General features: G+C 43.7%; 1 protein-coding gene across 1 annotated transcript in view; it reads left to right on the top strand.

Annotated features, from left to right (window-relative positions):
- Positions 1-23,241, top strand: part of LPCAT3 (lysophosphatidylcholine acyltransferase 3) — a 39,960-nt gene that overhangs the window by 11,146 nt on the left and 5,573 nt on the right. The window contains exons 2-3 of the mRNA XM_043561882.1: positions 22,194-22,301; positions 22,838-22,944. Coding sequence (XP_043417817.1) covers positions 22,194-22,301; positions 22,838-22,944 — 215 coding nt within the window. The remainder of the gene's footprint in view (positions 1-22,193; positions 22,302-22,837; positions 22,945-23,241) is intronic.

Below are 23,241 nucleotides of genomic sequence, written 5' to 3'. Positions count from 1 at the left end.
TCCAGGGCCAAGAGATTTAGGGCCCACCTAGAGTTCTCTTGGTGAAGCAGTCATAGCTCCCTAGAGGCCTTCAAAGCCTATCTGTGATTTGTGCAGCCCAAAAGATGATGTTGTATGCAGCTTTATTTCTACCCCGTTTTCAAAATGAGAAGAGTAGGGGGTGTGTAAGACACTAAAAATAAGGATAAGTAATTTCTGGATAAGAATTGCCTTTGGGCTTAAAATGGACTGGTTTTTAAATCCAAGTTCCTCTCTACTCAAGCACTGGCTTTGAAGATAAAGTGAGATTCATTAAATTCTGGACACCTTGCACCAAGTATTCTAAGAACCATATGTACCAAAATTGTTAGTAATAGAGGCTTCTGATAGAAATGCCACTGCATTCTAGCTGTAGGGACATTTGTCAGAAAGTGGGTAGAAGATCAGGCCAAAAATGAGCAGACCCAGGTTTTGTTTTTGACTCACATGAAGTCACCAAGTAGACTATTTAAATGCCCCACTCCAAGCATGGGCTGTGTTTAAATTAAAAATAAAAAGCTCTTGTCAATTAAAGATGCTTTTCAGTACCAAGTATTCATGTTGCTATGGCATTTTCATAAGAAAGGCATACATGGTCATTCTGCTGCATAAAATATAAGTGGTGAGGTAGTAATTTTGTAGGCAGTTTACTAAAAAAAAAAAAAAAAATAGAGGATTCATGTATATATATCGTATACAGATCTGAGGCAGATATGGGATCCCAGGAAGCTAACGTTCTGATCACTGTATATTTGTAAATGCTGTGATGAGAAGTGGCTTCCATGTAGACATGGTAAATGCCTTATAGTTCCTGAGGTTTCCGATTTCTGCTGTGATAGCAACTCTAAACTCAGATGCACTTGGACACCACTCTGGATCACTGTCCATAAATACAAAACTTCTGTTTGTAAGCCAGCAAGCAGAGGCCAACTGGAACGGTGCCCTTTTAAGTTTCTTATGACATATACCTCTGACGAAAGGGAGAAAGATTGATTATAGTTAGCGTACAAATAAAGTGGGGCTCTGACTAAAAATATCAAACCATTAGTGCTACTAGAAATCCTCATTCTTTAGCCAAAGGATAATCTGACTGCACTCTTTAATTCTTCATTGAGTCTTCTGAAAGAGTAGTCAACAAAAGCAAAGCTAGGAACTAGGTGCCATACAATTATATTATTTACACTAAGAACCCAACATAATTATGGGGACCCAGATCCTCATATCACCAGAAGCTCCAAATTTCTTCAAGTCTTACCCTCTTGGTTTATATTCTAAAGTATTTTTTAATTCTAAAATATATAATTTTTAGCTTTTAAAAATCTTCCCAAATATTCAAGTAATATTGAATGTAGAATTGAATATTGAATATAGAAAGAAATCGGTCATTTCCAACTTTTGTACATCCAAGGATACTGCCAAGAAAATGAAAAGATAACCCACAGATTATGAAAATATTTGTAAATCATACATATGGTAAGGATCTAGTGTCCAGAATATATCAAGAATTCTTATAACTCAATAAGAAAAAGACAAATCACTCAATTAAAAAATGGGCAAAGAATATGAATAGACATTTGCCTAAGGAAGACATACCGTTGCCCAATAAGTACATAGAAAAATGCTCAACTCATTAGTCATTAGGGAAATGCAAATTAAATGACATTACGTATCACTTCACACCCTCTAGTATGACTGTAGTCCAAAAACAAAACAAAACAGGAATAAGAAAGTGTCGGTGAGGATGTGGAGAAATTGGAACCCTCGTGCATTGCTGAAGGGAATGTAAAACAGTGCAGCCACTATGGAAAACAGTTCAGCAGTTTCTCAAAGTGAAAGTCACGGTCTGACCTAGCAATTCCACCCCTCGTTTCTATACTTGAGAGAATCGAAAGCACACGTTCACACAAAAACTTGTACAACATTTGCGTCCTATGTTCATAGCACTATTATGATGGCCCAAAAGTGGAAACAACCTATTTGTCCACCAACTGATGAATGAATAAACAAAATGTTATATTCCTATGGTGGAATACTATTCAGCCATAAAAAGGGAAGTGCTGCCACCTGCTACAATGTGGATGAACCTTGAAAACATTATGCTAATGTTTTCATTATGTTACTATTGTGCCAAGAAGTGGCCACATTTTGTATGATTCCATTGGAATAAAATGTTCAGAATAGGGGTGCCTGGGTGGCTCAGTCGGTTAACCGGCTGACTCTTAATTTCCGCTCAGATCACGATCTCGCCGTTTGTGGGTTCTAGCCCTGCGTCAGGCTCTGAGCTGACCATGCAAAGCCTGCTTGGGATTCTTTCCCTCAACTCTCTCTCTCTCTCTCTCTCTCTCTCTCTCTCTTTCTCTCTCTCTCTCAAAATAAATAAATACACTTAAAAAAGTTTTTTTAATAAAATGCCCAGAATAAGTGGGGCACCTAGGTGGCTTAGTTCAGCATCCGACTCTTGATTTCGGCTCAGGTCATAACATGGTTATTGAGTTTGAGCCCCGCATTGGGTTCTGCTCTGACAGAGTGGAGCCTGCTTGGGATTCTGTCTCCGTCTCTGTCTGCCTCTCTGTCTCCCTCCCTCTCTCTCAAAATAAATAAACTTTTTTTTTTAATGTCCAGAATAAGTAAATTCATAAAGACAGAAAGTAGTTTGGTGGTTGCCAGGAGATGAGATGGGGAGGGGGGGTGAATTGGGACTGAGTGCTCAGAGAGGTGGGGTTTCTTGTCAGGGTGATGGAAATGTTCCAGCATTAGACCCTGGGGATGCTTGGACAACAATGAGAATATAGCAAAATTCAGTGAATTCTACACTTAAAAAAAAAAAGGCTAAAGAGGGACTGTGTATGATCACAGGTAGAGCAGAACCCAGCAATTAACAGCTATTCAGATTCATGAGGACAATTACAGGGCGTAATGCTGTTATCTTTCCTTCTGTTAGAATCTTAGATGTAAGAAAGGGTTTATTGTTTCATTTGCTGAAATACCTGCAGAGAAAAAAGTCTCACCTACCTTGTTTGTATTTACAAAGATCAGATTTGACAACTCTAAACTCTGGAGAGAAATTATCATGACCAGTAGGTGGGAGGGGTGGAGAAAGAACAGCTAATTAGCCACTTGGGCCTTGTGACGGGGCAACCCTCAGGCAACCTTAGGCAAGATCAAGTCACCATAGGAGCGAAGGACCCGTTTCTCCACTGAAAACCAGTGCCATAAATTCAAAGGGCGCGGGTGGGGGTGGGGAGGGCCTCACGTTACTACACACCAGTTAGACGTTTTTGAGAGAGAACCATAACGCACAAAATCCAGAAAGCATTAAAAATGGGGGGGGGGGGGGAGGAACACTTCAGGTCTGTACAAGGGAAGGAAGAGGAGGAAGCAATAACAGAAAGGGCAGGAAAGGCAAATAAGAGGCAAGAGGAGGGGGGACCGGTCAGAGAGCAGGGAAGGGGGCTGCACCGTGGGGGTCTGGCCAGCCCGCTGCTTCTCACCGTGCCTGTGATGGGCCTGTTTTCCCAGGTGATAAACATCTATGCTAGATGATTCCTACAGTCCTTTCCTCTCCTGGTCCTACACAGATGCCTCTGCCATCTGAAATGCATAGCCATAGTATAATGAAATACAGGATACCTCACCCCCCACACACACACACCCTGTGGCCCCACTCACTTCGCTTCCCTTCCCTTCTCTCCGCTCCCTTCCCTTCCCTCCCCTCCCTTCCCTTCCCTCCCCTCCCTTCCCCTCCCCTCCCCTCCCCACCACTCCCCTCCCCACGTTCCCCTCTCCTCCCCTCTCTAACCCTGGCTGCATCCCCTTGCCTCCTGTGGTCTCTTGATGTACCCAGCGTTTCAGCCACTGTACGTAAAACTGTTAATGAACAAAGAAGAGCGCTTGTAGGCAACGTGTTGCTCCCTTGCTCTGCTCCCTTACTCCGCATGCTGGCTAGGGGTGACCATGTATCTTGAAGTCCACACCGACAGTCTTTGTGCCCCTTCTCCTCTTCAAAATTTGCTTCCCACATACCACCCTTGCATCCCACGTCCCAGCTGGCTCTCCCTGCCTACCAGTCACAATCCTGTCACAGCCTTCTCAGCCTCACCCCTCCTCAGACCTGTGCCGCCACTGACAGCCGGGATCCTACAGCCACCAACACTGCTGCCAAGCGTCCCCCACCACAACCCCCCACCAGAACTTATTTGGGGAATATGCTTGTCATTTGGAAGATCTTGGATGAAGCCCTGTACCCACGAGATTCTGGGAGTAGAAGAATTTTCTGGCATATGCCTAATTTTGTTGTGGTGGTTGATTTTTTTTTTTTTTTTTTTGTATAATCCAAGATTTGGGGGACCTGAAGCTTATATAATCTTGGGAACCTTTTTTAAGAAAAAGGCTACAAAAATAGCTAACAAGTTTCACAAAAACATATGACCATGTGAACATGCTGTTAGCTGCCACCCCCACCCCCCACCACTGCCCAGAGCCTTAAATGGGGCCTATGCCAAGGACGAGCCTTGAAACTAAAGCTTTATTCGCTTCATGGCCAATGGTCTTCTTCTGGGAGTACCGGGTACAATTTACAGACCTTTATTTTTTCAACTTGCTATAGCCTTAATTTAGTTAAATCATAGTGAGGTGGGCAGAGGCCAAACCAGTTGAAAGAATACTCCAAGTTTAAGGTTAGGTATAGATTATGCTTATATAAAATATTTGCCCGTATGTAAATTTTTTAAATTTTTTTAATGTTTATTTTTGAGGGAGACAAACAGAGCGTGAGCAGGGGAAGGGCAGAGAGAGAGGGAGACACAGAATCTGAAGCAGGCTCCAGGATCTGAGCTGTCACCACAGAGCCTGACACAGAGCTCAAACCCATGAACCGTGAGATCTTGACCTGAGCCGAAGTCCAACGCTCAACTGACTGAGCCACCCAGGTGCACTGACGGGTAGAATTTTTAAGTGGCCCCAAAGAAATCCATGTATGATGTTTCCATGGATATTTTCTCTTTTAATCTATACAACAACCTGCAGATATGGCTGCCAATTTCCCTATTTCGCAGATGAAGAAATTGAGATGCAAATAATCTAAGTAATTTACCCTAACTGCAGAGGTGATTTTCTGAACTAGATTACTCTTGATTCCTGAGTCCAGGGATATTCTAGCTGATCAGATAATTGGCTGCAAGTTGCCACCATGTCGTTTACTAATTTACAGAAAATTAAAATGTGATACACTGTCTTTGCTAAGAAAGGCATTTTGGTGTCTTGACGTGCCTCAAAGTCAGTCTGAACAGCTGTTGACCCTGTTCCACTAAAATGGAGAAAGGCCAGTCAACAGCCTCTTTTAGCTTTAACATTCTTTCAGTCTGTACATTTTTGTAGAATAAGTCGGAGGGGAGAAAAAAAAATTATCTACAGTAACAAAGTAACTATGTGACCATTTGAACAAACCATCGTAGTATAGAAAAATACTGTAACCGGACATTCAAACATATGGATAACGATCTTCACATCCCTTCTGCCATCTAATCAGACTTGAAATACTGCGGAGGGCTTGCCTTGATGGACAGCTAACTCCTGGACTAAGAAGCTAGTGAGAATCTATTCGTGTCCAACTCCTTGTGGCATAACAAAAAATGGTGACATCAAAGTCAGTCCCCTGTTGGGTCTTAACTTTTCAGCCTTTGTAGCAGATTTTACCAGTTTAGCCAACGTGTGGGTCTATCAGCCGCCAGCACTAAGCTTAACATGGCCTTGCTTATTACTAAGAGCACTTGGTTTAAATGGAGCAGTTAAAGAATTACTCTTGGTGGGACTTTGGGGCAGCTCGGGTTTAGGTTGTTGGGTTGGGTTAAGTGACTAAAAAACTAATATGTATATATTTTTTTGAGAGAGAGAGAGAGTGCACGCACAGGGGAAGAGCAGAGAGCAACAGAGAGAGAATTCCCAGCAGGCTCCGTACCACCAGCACAAAGCCGAGTATTTCTTAACCTTCATAGCAAACCCTTTTTCTTTCTCACAAGTAACAGCCATCCACTAGTTTACCTTTGAAATGTCCCCTCTATTCATTGATCCCCAGGACACTTTGATCACTTGTCCCAGTTTTCTTGAATCTTGTATCACATTTGGCAGAATGTTCGAGATACTCAGCTGGAGGACGCTTTGAGAAGGGAACCGCTATATTCTTACTGAGCTGTGTGAGGGAAGGCATGGACGGGGAGTCCCCAAGAATTGGATTAACAAAGAGAGCACAGGAGAGCACCTAGACTTGGCATTAAAATGTAGATGTTAATTGTTTATAGATAGGAGATTAAGCAAACATAAACATGAGTGTGCATGTGTCTGCAGCCAGATGCTTGAATGTAGATTATTGTTGAGCAAAGAATAATACAGCTGTAGCTTTAAAAGCACACAGCTAGGTATTTATTAGTGAGTCGCTAGCAGGTCACTGCCAAGTGCCAAGGCATGTGGCAAGAATATCCGAATGGAAGTCAAGTGATGTGGATTCTAATTTGAGCTGTGCTCTGTTAACCTTGAGCATGCTTGTGATCCCATTTGGGCCTTAGTGTCTTATCTAATGAAGGCCTTGGAGTCAGTGATTTCTAAGATTTCTTCAGGTTCTAAGAATCTGAATATATTATGAATAACCATTCAACACATAACGCAGCCCAAGCTGTACAGGATTGTCAGAGTGTGGAAGATGTGTTGGCACCTTGCCCTTACTATCCGCAGGCCTAATCTGGTGAAGAGAAACAAAGGACCACTTCTGAACAGATTCCAAAGGTGAGAGCTTCGTCCTCACCTAAACGTCCATAATCTACAGGTGCTCTTCCAGCTGACACAGTGATCAGTAACCAAGCATACGTGCCTAACCCGTTACCAGTTGCTTGAATAGGCAGTGTCGGGCAAAGCTTTCCTGTCCTTTCCGTTTGTTTGTCTTCCTTTTCTCTGTATAGTGGTTGGGCACAGGAACTTCCAGTTGGATGGAAAAAAGAAGTGAATGGCAGATCTTTAAAGTAGGAATAGTGACGATAAAATTATCACGTGAAAGTATTTGGTAAAAATAAACAACAGGGGCGCGCCTGGGTGGCTCAGTTGGTTGAGCGTCCGACTTCGGCTCAGGTCATGATCTCGCGGTTCGTGAGTTCGAGCCCCACATGGGCTCTGTGCTGACACCTCGGAGCCTGGAACCTGCTTCGGTTTCTGCGTCTTCCTCTCTCTTTCCCTGCCCACACTCTGTCTCTCTCTCTCTCTCTAAAAATAAACATTAAAAATTTAAATAAATAAATAAATAAATAAATAAATAAACAACAAATAAGCCACGTTCAAAAGCAGTCCTATTTTATATTCTAGTCTGTAATCCTTGGAAAAATTTAACTGAAATTTGGTTAAAAGAACAGATAGCTGTTTGATAGATCCTTCCAACATGGCCCTGCAGTATTGCCCAAAGCAAGATAGACATTATCTGTGGCAACCTTCCATAGACTAGAAAAATTATAACATCCAGGCAAGATAAGAATGAAACTGGGGCTTTTTCCAGCCATCTCTAACTAGAAATTCCAAAGAGCCTCCATAATCTTGTCAGTAAACAGGTCCTAAGAGCACCGCTGAAAGCTAAGAAATGGGTAGACAAGAAATAGATGAATTAGACCATGATTGTAGGGAATTGACTACAAAAGGAGTAAGTGGGATTGAACAGTAGCTAGAAGCAGCAGTGAAGGGACAGGGGTAGTGGGAAGGGCTAGAAGGGAAGTTTGAAGTTAGAGGAGATCATGTGCTAGGGGCTTAAGTCACGGACTTAGAGGTGAGACCCATTGGTTAATATCCAGCTGCATGGATTACTCGGCAATCAGCACAGTATAGCTAACTGTTTTTATTTGTTTGCTTATTCAGAAAGTGAAGACAATAATATTATTTCTTCCTTCATTTAATTAGGAGGATTAAGTGGCATAATGTGTGTAAAGTGCTTAACTCAGCGCATGCCATGTAGTAAGTACTCGGTAAGCGTTTCGTTGGTATTCACTGGCATTAATGATAATAATAATTGTTATCATTGAGGAAGAAAGAATAAGGAAGCTAGCAAGAAAGACCATAAAGTTCTCTGGTGAGACTGAGATGGCTAGAATTCCAAGGACGGGGCCCGAAGGGAAGGAGGAGATGTTTAAAGAGGAGGAAGGTACCTCTTTTCTCTGAATCTGGAGAAAAGGATAAAAGCATGGATTTCAAGCAGCTCTTCTTAAGTTTTCTCACGGTCAGTTCCCTGAAGACGATGGTGGAAGACTAAATAAGTGTGTGCTCTCGGGCCCGGGGGTCTTAGCGTAAAGCAGCTGTTAAAAGACAGAAATGTCAGGGCGCCTGGGCTCAGTTGGTTGAGCGTCTGACTCTTGACCTCACCTCAGGTCTTGATCTCAGGGTTGTGAGTTCAAGCCCCACGCTGGGCTCCTCGCTGCACAGGAAGTCTACTTAACAACAAAATAGAAATGTCATTCGAGTCTCATGTTGTATTTGTAAAATACAAGGCAACGGCGCATTCTGTTTTGTATGATTTGTTTTTATATAATGAAGCTACTTAGCAGTTAAATTACTTGGAATTCTTTCTGCAAAACTTCTCGTATTATCCGTCTTCATGTTGGGGTACGTGTACCCAAGGGGTACACAAGGACTTTCCAGGGGATACATGGGTATGGATTAGGGAATTAATTTCCAGGTTTTCAGCTTCCATATGTACTCTTGTCTAAAACTAATAAGCTGAAGACTGTCTGCTCTGAAGGTTCTCCTTTCCCAGCTCCCTTAAAGTCACCTGTTAGCAGCCTTAGACAAGTGAAAAAAAGGTATGGTGGGTTGCCCCAGGATGCCACAAAAGTAAAGCAAAGAGGAGCAGTCCCTTTTTTTTTTTGTAATTATTTTTTAAAGTATAATTAGCATATAGTTGAGCAGCTCTTATTTTATCCAGGTGACAAACTCATGACAACCTTATCTATCCGGCTTTTTAAAATTGTTTTAATGTTTATTTATTTTTGAGAGAGAGAGAGAGAGACCAATCGTGAGCGGGGGAGGGGTAGAGAGAGAGGGAGACAAAATCTAAAGCAGGCTCCAGTCTCCAAGCTATCAGCACAGAGCCCCACGTGGGGCTAGAACCCACAAATCGTGAGATCATGACCTGAGCCGAAGTCCAGTGCTTAACCAACTGAGCCACCCAGGCACTCCTATTTATTTTTGAGAGAGAAAGAGAGAGAGCCAGGGAGGGGTAGAGAGAGAGAGAGAGAGACAAAGAATCCCAAGCAGGCTCCGCGCTGTCAGCCCAGAGCCCAGCTCAGCCTCCAACGCACAAACTATAAGATCATGACCTGAGCCGAAATCAGGAGTCAGATGCTTAACCAACTGAGTCACCCAGACACCCCTTTTATCTATCCATCTTAAAACCAGAATTCAGAAATAAGATGGTCGTTATGAGAGAAGTATTAACATGTTTACTAGAACTTAAAAATGAGCCTAGGCCTCTTTTAACAGAAAGGAAGTCTGATCAAGTTGATTAGCCTGCCATCGGCAGACATTTTCCACACGTACTTAAAGCACAGCTTCGATATACATTTAAAAAACACATCACTTGCTATTGTTTAAGCTTATAACTAATAGATGACAACTTAAAAATGTGACAGGGGATTGTAGAGTTTTTCATAAGTCTTTTAGGGGCTTATTCCAGCAAAAACCTTGAAGACCATCACAGTGGCTTACTCATCTTTAATTTCTCCTTTTCTGTCATCCCCCCCACATCCAGACAGTCCTGTTGCTTTTTTCCTGTTATGTCCATTTCAGACTGCCCATTTTCCAAACCTTCCTGGCCATTTTGTTATGCTGTTTCGCCCCCCTGTAGTTAACCCCTCTTGAAGTGACTCTGAAGGGCTCTTTCCTACCTCTGCGTCTTTACTACATTACTCTCCTCCCAGGAGCGCCCTTTCCTTATCTTCTCTATCCGTCCTGACTTCTCTGGTCACTACTGATCTCTGTCCTTTCTGACTCCTACAGCATTGGCTATTCCATGCAGTTAGTACTTCAAGAACATCAGTGTTTGATACTTCTCTCTTATGTGCAAAGCTCCCTGGGGGTTAAAAAACACCTCTTTGGTTTCTACCAACATTCCCCTTTTTGCCTAATGCAATGCTGACCACGCATAATGGATGCTTAATAAACACTTCATTGGCTGCCTAGAGAATATTCTCTCATCCTTTCGTTTTGTCATCCATTCAACAAATATTTTTGAGACCTTTTTTGTACCAGGATTTGTACTAGGCACTGGGGAGAAAACAGACAAAAATCCCTACTTTCAAAGGATGATAAATAAACAAAATATATACTATGTAAATAATTAATAAGTGCTGAGGGGGAAATAGAAAAGTAAAGCAGAGAAGAACAAGAAGTGTGTGTTGGTGGTGAGTGCTGGTGGGGAGAGGAGGGAGTGTGTGCAATTTTAGATGGGAAGGTCAGGGAAGGCCTCACTGATAAGGTGACATTTTGGTAAAGACCTGAGGGACTGGAGCTTATCTGTACACAGAGCATTTCAGGCAAGGAACCTACTAATGGTGAGGGCTCTGGGGCTGGACCTGCCCGACTGCCTGGACGGGAGAGCCTTGTGGCTGGGGAAGAAGCATGGCGGAGGCAGAGATGGGTCAGAGAAAGCTGGGGAGAGCGAACAGGTCTTGTTGGCTTTGCTGAGTGAGATTGGAGGCCTTCTGAGGGTTTGAGCTGAGGAATGAGCTGATCTGATAGAATAGAATCCCTGTGGGTGGGGCGCTTGAATGGCTCAGTTGGTTAAGTTACTGGCTCTTGGTTTTGACTCAGTTGTGTGTTCGAGCCCCATGTCAGGCTCTGCACTAACAGTGCAGAGCCTGCTTGGAATTCTCTCTCTCTCTCTCTCTCTCTCTCTCTGCCCCTCTCCCCCCTCAATATCTCTGTCTCTCTCTTTTTCTCTCTCTCTCTGTCAAAATAAACGGGAAAAAAAAAAAAAAAGAATATCCATGGGTGCTGTGTTAGGCTAGACTGAACGAAGGCAAGAGAAGAAGCCAGAAAGTTAGGCGGCAACTATATAATAATACAGGCCAGAGACGGTGTTGGCTTGGACCAGGGGAAGAGGTGGTCAGATTCTGGGCTTATTTTCAAGGTAGAACAGACAGGATTTGTTGACTGGCTGGATTGAGGGTGGAATGTGGCTGGGGAGGTCAAGAATGATGGCAGGGTTGCAGGGTTCCAGTCCTAAGGGAGGGAGGGGTGAGTTGCTGTTTGCTGAAGTGGGGCAGGCTAGGGGAGGAGCAGGTTTAGGGAGGAGGGTAGGTCAGCAGTGCCATTTCGGAACCTGTTAAATTTGAGGTGTCTGTTAGCCGTGCCCCTACTCAAAGTGTTGAGTAGTCGATAGCAGTGTGGGGTCCAAGGGAGCAGTCTGTTCTGGAGATGAAAATTGGGGAGAACTCAGCAAATGGGTGGTATTCACAGCCAGGTGACGAGATGAGATCACCGGGCACTTCACTGTTCAAGCAGAGGTGGCCCAATTCTGTTTACTGAGCATCTGATGTGTACCAGGCTTAATATACAAACCCTAAGCTAGATATTCATTTTACTGATGAGACAGGTTAACAGAAACTGAGGACAAAAAGGTTAACCATCAACAAGCCTGAGGCAACAGCTAGTAAGTAACAACTGAGGTCTGTCTTAACTCCAAAGTTTGTGTTCTTCCAACCATACAGCGCCTTAATTCAGTAGTACATTGTATTTTGGGAAAAGTGCTGTTGGCAAGCCAAAGTCAGTACCCTTATAAAATAAATATGCTATGAGTCTTCTTTTGAAATGCAGATGGGAAGGAAACCCCTTAGTCATTTGGTTGTCACATGGAATGAAGATTAGATTCAGAAGCTCTGATATCCATTTGCCCCAGAATTTTCTCAGATAACGTCTGCTTTTCCTCCCTCTAACTTTTTTTTTTTTTTTTTTTTTTTAACAAGAGAAATATGAGCTAAGAAGAGGATTAAGGGTCTGAGGCTACAAAGGGAAAAAAGACCGTTAGCAGGAAGGTGAAAGGAGATGTTTGGAAAACAAAGGCTGCCCTCTTTACCTCCCTCTAACTTTATGTGAATGTGTATTTGTATAATTTTGTGCCCACTTACAATATATTAGGCACTGTGCTTAGTACTTTGTATGTGTTGTCCTTACAACAACTCACTGAGGCAGGTGCTATTCCCCCATTTTACAGAGGAGGAAACTGATGCTCAAGGTCAAACAGCTGTTAAACATCCATTACTGTTGACCAATCAAGCAAAAGACCTTAATACACAACAAAAATGTAAAGAATGGCACATTATAGTATATAATGACTTACCAAATGAGAGTCTTATTTCTAAGTACCATGGGTTTAAGGCACAAGTCCGTAATATACAGGGCCATGAGTTCACTGTGGTCTGAGGTAGCCTTACAAAAGGAAAGAACTGGGTTTTCTTTTTTTTTTTAATTTTTTTTTCAACGTTTATTTATTTTGGGGACAGAGAGAGACAGAGCATGAATGGGGGAGGGGCAGAGAGAGAGGGAGACACAGAATCGGAAACAGGCTCCAGGCTCCGAGCCATCAGCCCAGAGCCCGACGCGGGGCTCGAACTCACGGACCGCGAGATCGTGACCTGGCTGAAGTCGGACGCTTAACCGACTGCGCCACCCAGGCGCCCCAGAACTGGGTTTTCTAGAATGAGTGGTAGAGGGGTGGTTGGAGAAGGCGTTCCATGCAAAGGGACTGGCATGACCCAAGGTCTAGAGTCAAAAGACCTAAGATATGTTTGGGCAAAATCTGACAGATCAGTTTTAGCTGAAGCAGAGAAATGGAAGTTTTAATTAGAAATGTAGTTTAGAAGAGGGACCTTGAATCTTAGGCTTAGGGACTGGCACTCTGTTGAGTAGTCATCGGGAGTCATTTGGGAGTCATTGGTGTTTTCTGAGCAGGAATTGAAGGAAGAGTACTCTGGTGTAGGGCTGCTGGGAGCATGAGTTTCAGGGTGCAGGAGCTTAAGGATGAGTGCTTAAGGGTCTGACCTACCAGTGGAGCACAGAAGACAAGGTGGTAACAGTGCTGAGATCCTATGGAAAGGAGGGAACTAAGGACAGGGAAGGGGCAAAGCCAAACTCAAGCTTTTGAACGTGGTTGGGTGACCTGGAGAATGATGGCACCATAAATAAAACCAGAAGCCAAGAGAGGGCTCAGTAGAGGGTAAGTCATGTTTTAGTTAATACAGAATTTCAGATGTCCGGCCAGGAAGTAGGAAATGTGGAACTGAAACTTGAGACGTTAGGATTAAAGATGTGTTTGTCTTTGGCGTGAAGATCCTATTAATGGTGAGAGTAGATGCCATTTCCAGAGAGGCAGCGTAGCGAGCATGGTAAGGGAGTCAACACTGAATCCTGGAGATCAGCCATATTTAGGAGCCAGGAAAAAGCCTTCAGTGAACGAGAAAAAGAAAGATAGGTCGGTGCGATCTATTCAGCTTGTAACCGGCCACCTGTCAAAGCAAGCCAAGAAAGCGAGAGTCAACGTTAAGGAACTTTTTTTTTTTTTTAACATTTAGGAACTTTTGGAACAGTTTGACAGCCTCACATCATCCAAGCCCATGACTGTATTTTACAAAAGTATTGATCCACAACAGGGGGGCGCCTGAGTGGCTCAGTTGGTTAAGCATCTGACTTCAGCTCAGTTCATGGTCTCGCAGTTCGTGGGTTCAGGCTCCGCATTGGGCTCTGTACTGAAAGCTCGGAGCCTGGAGCCTGCTTTGGATTCTGTGTCTCCCTCTGCCTCTGCCCCTCCTCTGCTCACGCTCTCTTGTCTCTCTCAAAAATAAACATTAAAAAAAAATTTTTTTAACAGAAGTATTGGTCCACAAAAAATGGGAGATTTTAAAAACTGGTCTGCACCACCAACTGAGAAGTGCAGGGTTGGACGGTAAGAGGACCAAGAGACCCGCTTTTAGGTATATACCTAAGAGAACGGAAAAATATGTGTTCACACATAAACTTGCACGCAAATGTTCCATAGCAGCCTCACTCATAGTACCCAGAAGTGGACACAACCTGAATGTCCACCAGCTGGTGAATGAATAAACAAAATGGTGTATCCATAAACGGGATATAATTCAGCCATAAAGAAAGAATAATGCACCGTGCGCGTAGCTTAACACGCTACATTGTATTAACACGCTATATTGTACACCTGAAACTGGTAATCACATAGTATGTCAACTATACTCCAATAAAAAAATGTTAAAAAAATTTTTTTAATGTTTATTTTTTTGAAGGAGAGAGAGACAGAGTTTGGGGGGGGGGGTTGGCAGAGAGAAAGGGAGACACAGAATCCAAAGCAGGCTCAGGCTCTGAGCTGTCAGCACAGAGTCCGACACGGGGCTCGAACCCACAAACCACAAGATCATGACCTGAGCTGAAGTCGGACGCTCAACCGACTGAGCCACCCAGGTGCCCCTAAAAAAATGTTTTTAAAAATGAAGTACTGATATGTGCTATAACATAAATGAACCCGGAAAATATTATGTGAAGTGAAAAAAGCCAGACATAAAAGTCATATTATATGACTCCATTTATATGAAAGCCTTGTAGACAGAAAGTAACCTCTGGTGGTTGCCAGGGTCTGGGAACAGGAGTGAATGGAGAATAACTGGTAACAGATATGTGGTTTCCTTTGGGGAGATGGAAAAATTCTGGAAGTAGATAGTGGGATGTTTGCACAACCTTGTGAATATCCTAAAAACCATTGAATTCCACACTTTGAAACAGCAAGATTTTTTGGTATGTGAATCATACCTCAATAGAAAAAAAAAAAAGAAAATACAGGAGGGCAGGTGAGTAAAGCAAGGAGGAAGAAAAGGTACAGATGTGGGTATTATAAGAAGGAAGATTAAGCCAAAACATCATTCCATATATCAGCAGTTCATCAGTTCCCCAAGTGTAGTCCATGAACCCCGAGGGGTCACTGAGAACCTTAAAATTGTCTTCACTATAATACTAAGATGTTATTGGCCATTTTTACTGCGTTGACATTTGCTCTGATGGTACAAACGGTGGGTAGACTGCGGGTGCCTTAGTGCCAGTCAGGGCAAGGGCACAGCTGTACCCTCAGTCACTGTATTCTTCACTGCAGCACACTCTGAGTCCAAAAAAAAGAAAAAGGCCAGGTTCACTTAAGAATGTCCTTGATGAGGGGTGCCTGGGTGGCTCAGTCGGTTAAGCATCCGACTTGGGCTCAGGTCACGATCTCGCAGTTTGTGGGTTCGAGCCCCACGTCAGGCTCTGTGCTGACAGCTCAAAGCCTGGAGTCTGCTTCGGATTCTGTGTCTCCCCCTCTCTCTACCCCTTCCCTGCTCATGCTGTGTCTCTCTGTCTCTCAATAATAAATAAATGTTAAAAACAAAATTAAAAAAAAAAGAATATCCTCGATGAAGCATCAGTATTAATTTTATTACATCTCAAGCCTTGAGTACACGTCCTCTTAATGTTATATTTGAGGAACTGGGAAATACAAACAAAGCATTTCTTCATCCTGAAGTACAATGGCATGTGGAGGCCAAGGTCTTGTGCGGTGCTTGAGCTGCGTGTTGAAGTGGCAGCTCCTTTTTTCATTGAACACCATTTTTACTTGAAAGAATGACTGACAGACTGTGGTTGCTGAGACGTGGGCATTTGGCACATAGTTTCTCGAAAATGTGCACAGCGAGCCTGTCACTTCAGGGAAAACAACTGACAGTATTTGTAGTCAGTACTAAAATTCAAGCTTTCAAGTGAATATTAGAATGTGGGAAAACTTGCATCCGTTACCATGAGCTTGACAACTTCCCAATACACAAAGGCTTTTCTGCTGGAAATCAGTGGTGATATTAAGAAATATGATTTTAGGGGCACCTGGGTGGCTCAGTCGGTTGAGCGTCCGACTTCGACTCAGGTCACGATCTCGCGGTCCGTGAGTTGGAGCCCCGCATCGGGCTCTGGGCTGATGGCTCGGAGCCTGGAGCTGCTTCCAATTCTGTGTCTCCCTTTCTCTCTGCCCCTCCCCCGTTCATGCTCTGTCTCTCTCTGTCTCAAAAATAAATAAACGTTAAAAATAAAAAAAAATATATATATATATATGATTTTAGCTGGGGAGCACCCGGGTGGCTCAGTCAGTTAAGCATCCAACTCTCAACCTCAGCTTAGGTCTTGATCTCAGGTTTGTGAGTTTAAGCCCTCAATGAAAAGTTCACTGATATGGTTGCAGATCCCACACTGCCACTTACCCTTAGGAAATTAGTTACTTGTCCAGTTTTGGTATAGTATCAAAGAATAATACTCAGAATGATCTGAAAAGGCTATTAAGATTCTCTTTCCAACTGTATATCTGCGTGAAGCCAGATTTTCTTCATATGCTTTAACCAAAACAACATATTAACAGACTAAATGCAGAAACAGATTTGAGAATCCTGCTACCTTCCATCTAGCCAGACAAAGGCTAGAAATTTGTAAAAATGTAAAACAATGCCACTGTCCTCATTAAATTGTTTTGTTTGTTTTGGAAAAATATAGTTTTTTTTCATTAAAAGTATGTTATATATTATGTAATTGGTTTACTATTTTTTATTTATTTTTTTTTAATTTTTTTTTTAACGTTTATTTATTTTTGAGACAGAGAGAGACAGAGCATGAACAGGGAAGGGGCAGAGAGAGAGGGAGACACAGAATCGGAAGCAGGCTCCAGGCTCTGAGCCATCAGCCCAGAGCCCTACGCGGGGCTCGAACTCACGGACCACGAGATTGTGACCTGAGCTGAAGTCGGATGCTTCACCGACTGAGCCACCCAGGCGCCCCTGGTTTACTATTTTTTAATGAATTAGTAGTTAAATACTTTAAAATTTTCTTTTATTTATTTATTCATTTACTTACTTATTTAGAGAGAATCCCAAGCAGGTTCTGCACTGTCAGCACAGAGCCCCATGTGGGGCTCAAACTCAAAAACCACAAGATCATGACCTGAGCCTAAATCAAGAGTCGAACACTCAACCCACTGAGCCACCTGGGCACCTCTTATTTGCTAATACAGTAGATATTGATAGATAGTACCCATATTAACAAATGTTTTTGAGGTCCTCCGTAATTTTTAAGAGTCTAAAGAGAGCAGAAAGTTTGAACACCACTACAGTATGCTATGGACATTATACCAACTCTTTGTATGGTGCTTGAGGTAGTTTTCTTCTTTGACAAAACTGGTATAAGTGTCTGACTAAGCCAACACATAGCAGTTCTAACTCTGTCTTCTCTCTCACACTTGCCAAAAATGCTCTATATTCCTTTCACCGGGGTAATATGAACCACTGACTGATCAAATGGGGTCATACCATATTCCTCCAGAGTCCAGAAATAGCTATACAGGTTGAAAGTCAAAGAAATTAATCAGACTTGAATACAAACAGCTCATTTCTTTTTTTTTTTTTTTTTAATGTTTATTTATTTTTGAGAAAGAGAGAGAGACAGAGTGCAAGTTGGGGAGGGGCAGAGAGAGAGGGAGACACAGAATCCGAAACAGGCTCCAGGCTCTGAGCTGTCAGCACAGAGCCCGATGCCGGGCTCGAACCCATGAACCGTGAGATTATGACCTGAGCTGAAGTCGGACGCTTAACTGATTGAGCCTCCCAGGTGCCCCTAAACAGCTCATTTCTACTTCTTCAAATGAAGCCTCCAAACCTGTAGGATTAACAAGTAATTTCACAACTACCGTACAGAGAATAAGGAGTTCCATGACAGTCTAGGTTGTGACAGATCCTAGTTTCTGACTCAAGTAGCGCTTGGACCTGACTGATCCAGTGACTGGAGAGTACAGCTGGAAACGCTCCATGACTGCTGAACCTCTGAAGAGGACCCACTTCAGTGTACTTTGAGGTACAGAGCATTTTGAATGCCCTAGTTTTTGCTGTTGGAACATTCCCATTCCGGTAGGGGATCCTCAAGGTTTAATATGTGTTAGATCATCATCCTTCATCTGCTAATGAGTTTCTGAAGCCCTCCCCACCTTTAAAACGTAATCAAAAAGAAGAAACAGTTACAGTATAGCCAAACAAGTTCTCCTATGCTTCATAAACAGAATACCTGGCTTTAGTAGGCATTTATATAAACATTTGTCAAAGGAACGAGACAGCCAGCGATCCACAGGATATCTAGGAAATTAACTACCTGCGTGAAGCTGCAAATTTGTTCATAAAACAAACCTCTCTGCATGTTTGGTGCTATTATGGGAAAGACCAGAACCCCCGGCCATCAGGCTTAGAATGTTATTCTCAGGACCTAGTAAGTGCTGCCGGCTTGCTTTCGGATTTTCGTGAGGTGGTGCTTGTTAACCCTTGCGGCACATCACGGTCACTCAGACCTGCCGAATCAGACTCGTGGGTGGGCGGTGAGCGAGGAGGTGCTCTCGTTGGTTTTTAAAGATTCTTCCGGTGACTGCAGCCATTACAGTAAGCGTCGACTCCCATCAAAAAGCGTTAAGACTCAGAAACAGCTTGAGGGACAACATCCTGCGCCAAACAGCACATCCCTCTAGGGGTGACTGGGCAGCCAGGCCCCGAAGCCCGCTGAGCTGAGTGGCAGCCAAGAGCCAGGTTTGATGTTTACGCTCAAAATCAGCTCTGGGTTGTCCCAGCAACTCGGCTGACACACAGCTCCTTCTTCTCTCTGAGGCTTCATTCCAGGCTTTGCTCTTCTCTGTTAGGACCTCCGTGTCTGTGGTAACCTGGCCTGCTGCCTTCTTTAATTTTTCTGCCAGTTGCTCCATCTTCTTGCGTGTAGGGAACTCAACAACCCCCACCCCGCCCCCCAAATATACCTGAAAACAGGAGGAAGGGGCCTGGAGCGGCCAGAACAGATGTCACCAGGCCTGTGCACTAAGTCTCCTGTAAGGAAAGCACCCAAGACTCTGGCTCTTACATCTTTTTTTTACACCTTTAACAACTTTACACAAAGTTACGGTTTCTAAGGCCTGCAGTAAAGTAGAAATTGGGAAGGGAACTCTTCGAAGCTCAAGAAGTGACTCCTGATCCCTGAATAGCAAGGGAGGGGCCATGAAGGCCATAAGAAATAGATACAAGAACTCAGAATGCCGAACAGTGGAGGGCCTACAGGGTCCGGGCAAACGGTTTCACACTCCTCGACAGGTCACAAAGCCATCATGACTGTACTGCAGAATAATTATGGCCCAGATCACCAAGAAAATGTTAAGTATATTCAGGTTAAGGAAGCAGAGTAGTGTGTGTCGTGTTTTGTTTTGTTTTTTAATTTCAAGCCTTCTAAATGGTTTTAGTGCTTCCAGTTGGTTAAAGGTCTTAGTGCCTAAAGAGATAAGCTCTTCGCTATCTATAGATGAACTCATTTACCAGTACTCTAGATAATTAAGATCTACCCTATTTATCGCTTCTATTCATTTGTACTCCTGTTTCTAAAACATTAAAAATGAAAAGCAGGAGCGCCTGGGTGGCTCAGTTAAGCCTCCGACTCTTGATTTCTCCTCACGTCATGATCTCACAGTTTGTGGGATCGAGCCCGCATCGGGCTTCACGCTGAGCATGGAGCCTGCTTGGGATTCTCTCTCTCCCTCTCTCTGCTCCTCCCCCTCTCATTCACACGCACTTTCCCTCTCTAAATAAACTTAAAAAAAAAAATGAGGGGTGCCTGGGTGGCTCAGTAGGTTGGGCGTCCAACATCTGCTCAAGTCATGATCTCGTGGTTCCTGGGTTCAAGCCCCGCGTCGGGCTCTCTGTGTCCAACTCAGAGCCTGGACCCTGCTTCAGATTCTGCCTCTCTCTCTCTCTCTCTCCCTCTCTCTCTGCCTCTCTCTCTCTCTCTTTCTCAAAAATAAATATTTTTAAAAAGTGAAAAGCAAAAAATTTAAGGCAGTTGGACCCTATTCTATATACTTTCTAGTACCTGGCTCTGCTTCTTAGCAAAACTTGCTGTAACCTGGTGTTCTGTCCCTGCCCGCGTGATATGTAATGAGACTCAGTCCTGTTTCTTTGCTCATTCATCTGACTATGAAAGGGTTTATAGATGTCTCCCTCTCCCTTGAGCCTATTAATCCTATATCACTTCATCTTCTGCTAGCAGGAAAATAAACCATTACAGGGGCGCCTGGGTGGCTCAGTCAGCTCAGGTCATGATCTCACGGGTTCGTGAGATTGAGCCCCGTATCGGGCTCTGCACTGACAGTGAGGAGCCTGCTTGGGATTCTCTCTCCCTCTCTCTCTGCCCCTCCCCCTGCTTGCTCTCTCTCAGAATAAATAACCTTTAAAAAAGAAAGAAAGAGAATAAACCATTACATGCCACCTCCTTCCTCATTATATGCTCTATAATCAGAATACCTGGCATAGAGTAGGCATTTAACAAACATCTGTCAAATGAATGAGCCCGTGATCCATAGACCATCTGCAGAATTAACTACTTGCAAGCAGCTGTAAATTTGTTAAAGAGCCTAGCCCATGATGAAAACAGCAATCAAAGAACATCAGCAAGTCCTAGCACCAAGAAGATCAAATAGTTGACACACTGTTCCGTGAAAAAACCAGGATACACAAATACCGGAACTGTGTTGGTAAATTAAAAGAAAAAAATGGGGAAAAGGACTAGAAGGACATAGGCCAATATAAAACATGATTATCCATTTTTCTATTCACTTGATAAATAATCGAGCACTTTCTTTGTGTCCAACACGTTTCTAAGCATCTCAGAGTTTAACCACGCATACCAGCATACTGCCCACGAAAAACTAACTGCAACCTATAATTTGACAGCAAGAGGTGCGGCAACTATAAATCATGAGCAGCTCAGGAACACTAATTATGCAATGATAGGATATGTGAAGTGTCCTTCCAGAAAGACGTGGGGATTCCAGTTCTCTGCACGTGCTCTGCTGCAGGAGGAGTATTTCCGGGCACGTTAGCCAGACTTCTTGATAGAACGCTTCCTGACCGGGGCGCCTGGGTGGCTTGGTGAAGCGTCCGACTTCAGCTCAGGTCATGATCTCATAGTTCGTGGGTTCGAGCCCCACGTTGGGCTCTGTGCTGACAGCTCAGAGCCTGGAGCCTGCTTTAGATTGTGTGTCTCCCTCTCTCTCTGCTCCTCCCTTGCTCACACTCTGTCTCTCTCTCTCAAAAACAAATAAACATTAAAAAAAAAAAAAAAAAGTAGAACGCTCCTTGACAGAACACTGAATGTGTAGTAAAGCCATGGAACATACTGATTATAGTTCAGAAATACCAAATGTTATTGACCCTTTTTAATTCCGTAAGCTGCCTTTCGCCATGCCTAATCAGTTTATGACCCAGCAGAGACCCCTTGTAGTTCCGTCGTCGTGGCCCTGGGACTATACTCGGAATCACAGCTTTAGATGACATTTCCCCAGGATATTTACATGGATTTATAACACAGTTGATGCCCAGACCTCAGTATGTGAGGAGTCTACAACTGTATGTGCAGTCAGTAATCCCATTTTGTAGCCTGGTTTTAATTTATATTTGTCCTCTTAATAATGTTAATAAGCTGACATTACTCTGCTAACAGGACAGGCGATGAAATCATAATTGAGCATAAAGGTGTAAACTAGCATCTCAGGGCATCGTTAGGCACCCTCAATTCCTTGTGTCATTTAGAAAAACGCGAGAGAAAATTCCTAGCAATATTTAATAGGCTATAAAGGAAACCTAGTCTTAGGACCCAGTTTTGTATTGCCTCAGTATAAAATTCATACCTTTAGTTTAAAATTTTTTGTGTGTGTTTTATTTATTTTTGAGAGAGAGAGAGAGAGGGTACGAGCAGGGGAGGGGCAGGGAGAGAGGGAGACTCAGGCTTCAGGCTCTGAGCTGTCAGCACAGAGCTCGAAGCCACAAACTGCGAGATCATGACCTGAACAGAAATTGGACACTTAACCGACGGGGCCACCCAGGTGCCCCCATATCTTCAGTTTTAAGTTTGTATTTACAAAGCAAATTTTGATTCTTGGATACTGTTCTCTGCTGTCATCCACATAAGGGACGTATTTTCCACTCTGGGCTGCATTTCATGCCAGAGAAACTTCCAAAACCGGGAGGGCATCAGGCATGCGTGACCCTCTGACTGATTTTTCTCCCCTCTAGGTTACCCCATGGCTGTATTTTATCGGCGTTACCTTTACTTCAAGGACAGCTACCTCATCCATCTCTTCCACGCCTTTACAGGCCTCTCAATTGCTTATTTTAACTTTGGTGAGTGAACTTGGCAGTAGCACGGCGATTGGAGGGAACCTGGGAAGGAACAGGCTTAAACAGAGTTTCTGGAGAGAGTGTGATGGCTAGGGAAGTTAATAACGTTCTGCTTGCAAAGAGAGGGTTTGTATGCACAAGACCAGAGCTTAATTTTCCTTTTCCGTGCATCCCTTTCCCAGATAACATTTTGAGAGTGCTTGGTTACCTTTGCCAGCCCCCCATCATTTCCTCTGCTGGGGCTGTAACTGGATGCAAGATGCAAGCAGCCTTCTTCAGGAGCATCCCTTTAGCTCAAACACTCAGAAATGCAGCAACGCCCTGACGATCCCTTATATGTATACAGTTCATTTCCTTCCCTCCCGCCAAGATCTGAGTCTCTTTGAAAAGAAAAAAATCCTAATACCAAAGGTCTTTTTCTTTAAATATTCTCTTTGTGTTTAGAAGTCTCAGCCCAGGTGAGAATGCGAAAAAACAAAAACAAAACCCAAAAAACAAAACCACCACAGGCTAAAATTTGCTGTCCTCTCCGCCTCCAGGAAATCAGCTCTACCACTCCCTGCTGTGTGTTGGACTTCAGTTCCTCATCCTTCGACTGATGGGCCGCACTGTCACTGCCGTCCTCACTACATTTTGCTTCCAGATGGTAAACGCCTCTCCCTCGGCAGCTCAGACCACAGCCAACAGCCGTTTTGGGGGGAGGGGGGAGGTCGGGGACTGTGGCGCAGAAAAAGTGACCTAGGAGACCCGATTTCTAGTCCTTTCTCCCGACATCTCTCCGCAGCATGGCTTCAGGTAGGTCACTCTTCGCAGGCGCAGGCGCCCCATCTGCAGGTTGCAGTGACGATGACCTGAACAGCTGAGCCCTTGCACAGGACTGCGCCATTCATGTTCTTTGGTTTTGACCAGGACTACCCAGCTAGCTGTCCAGGAGGGGTGTCGC

This window comes from Prionailurus bengalensis, chromosome B4, assembly GCF_016509475.1.
Source record: "Prionailurus bengalensis isolate Pbe53 chromosome B4, Fcat_Pben_1.1_paternal_pri, whole genome shotgun sequence".
NCBI lineage: Eukaryota > Metazoa > Chordata > Mammalia > Carnivora > Felidae > Prionailurus > Prionailurus bengalensis.
Note: the sequence above shows the minus strand (reverse complement) of the source record. Positions and strands in the feature narration are given on the sequence as shown.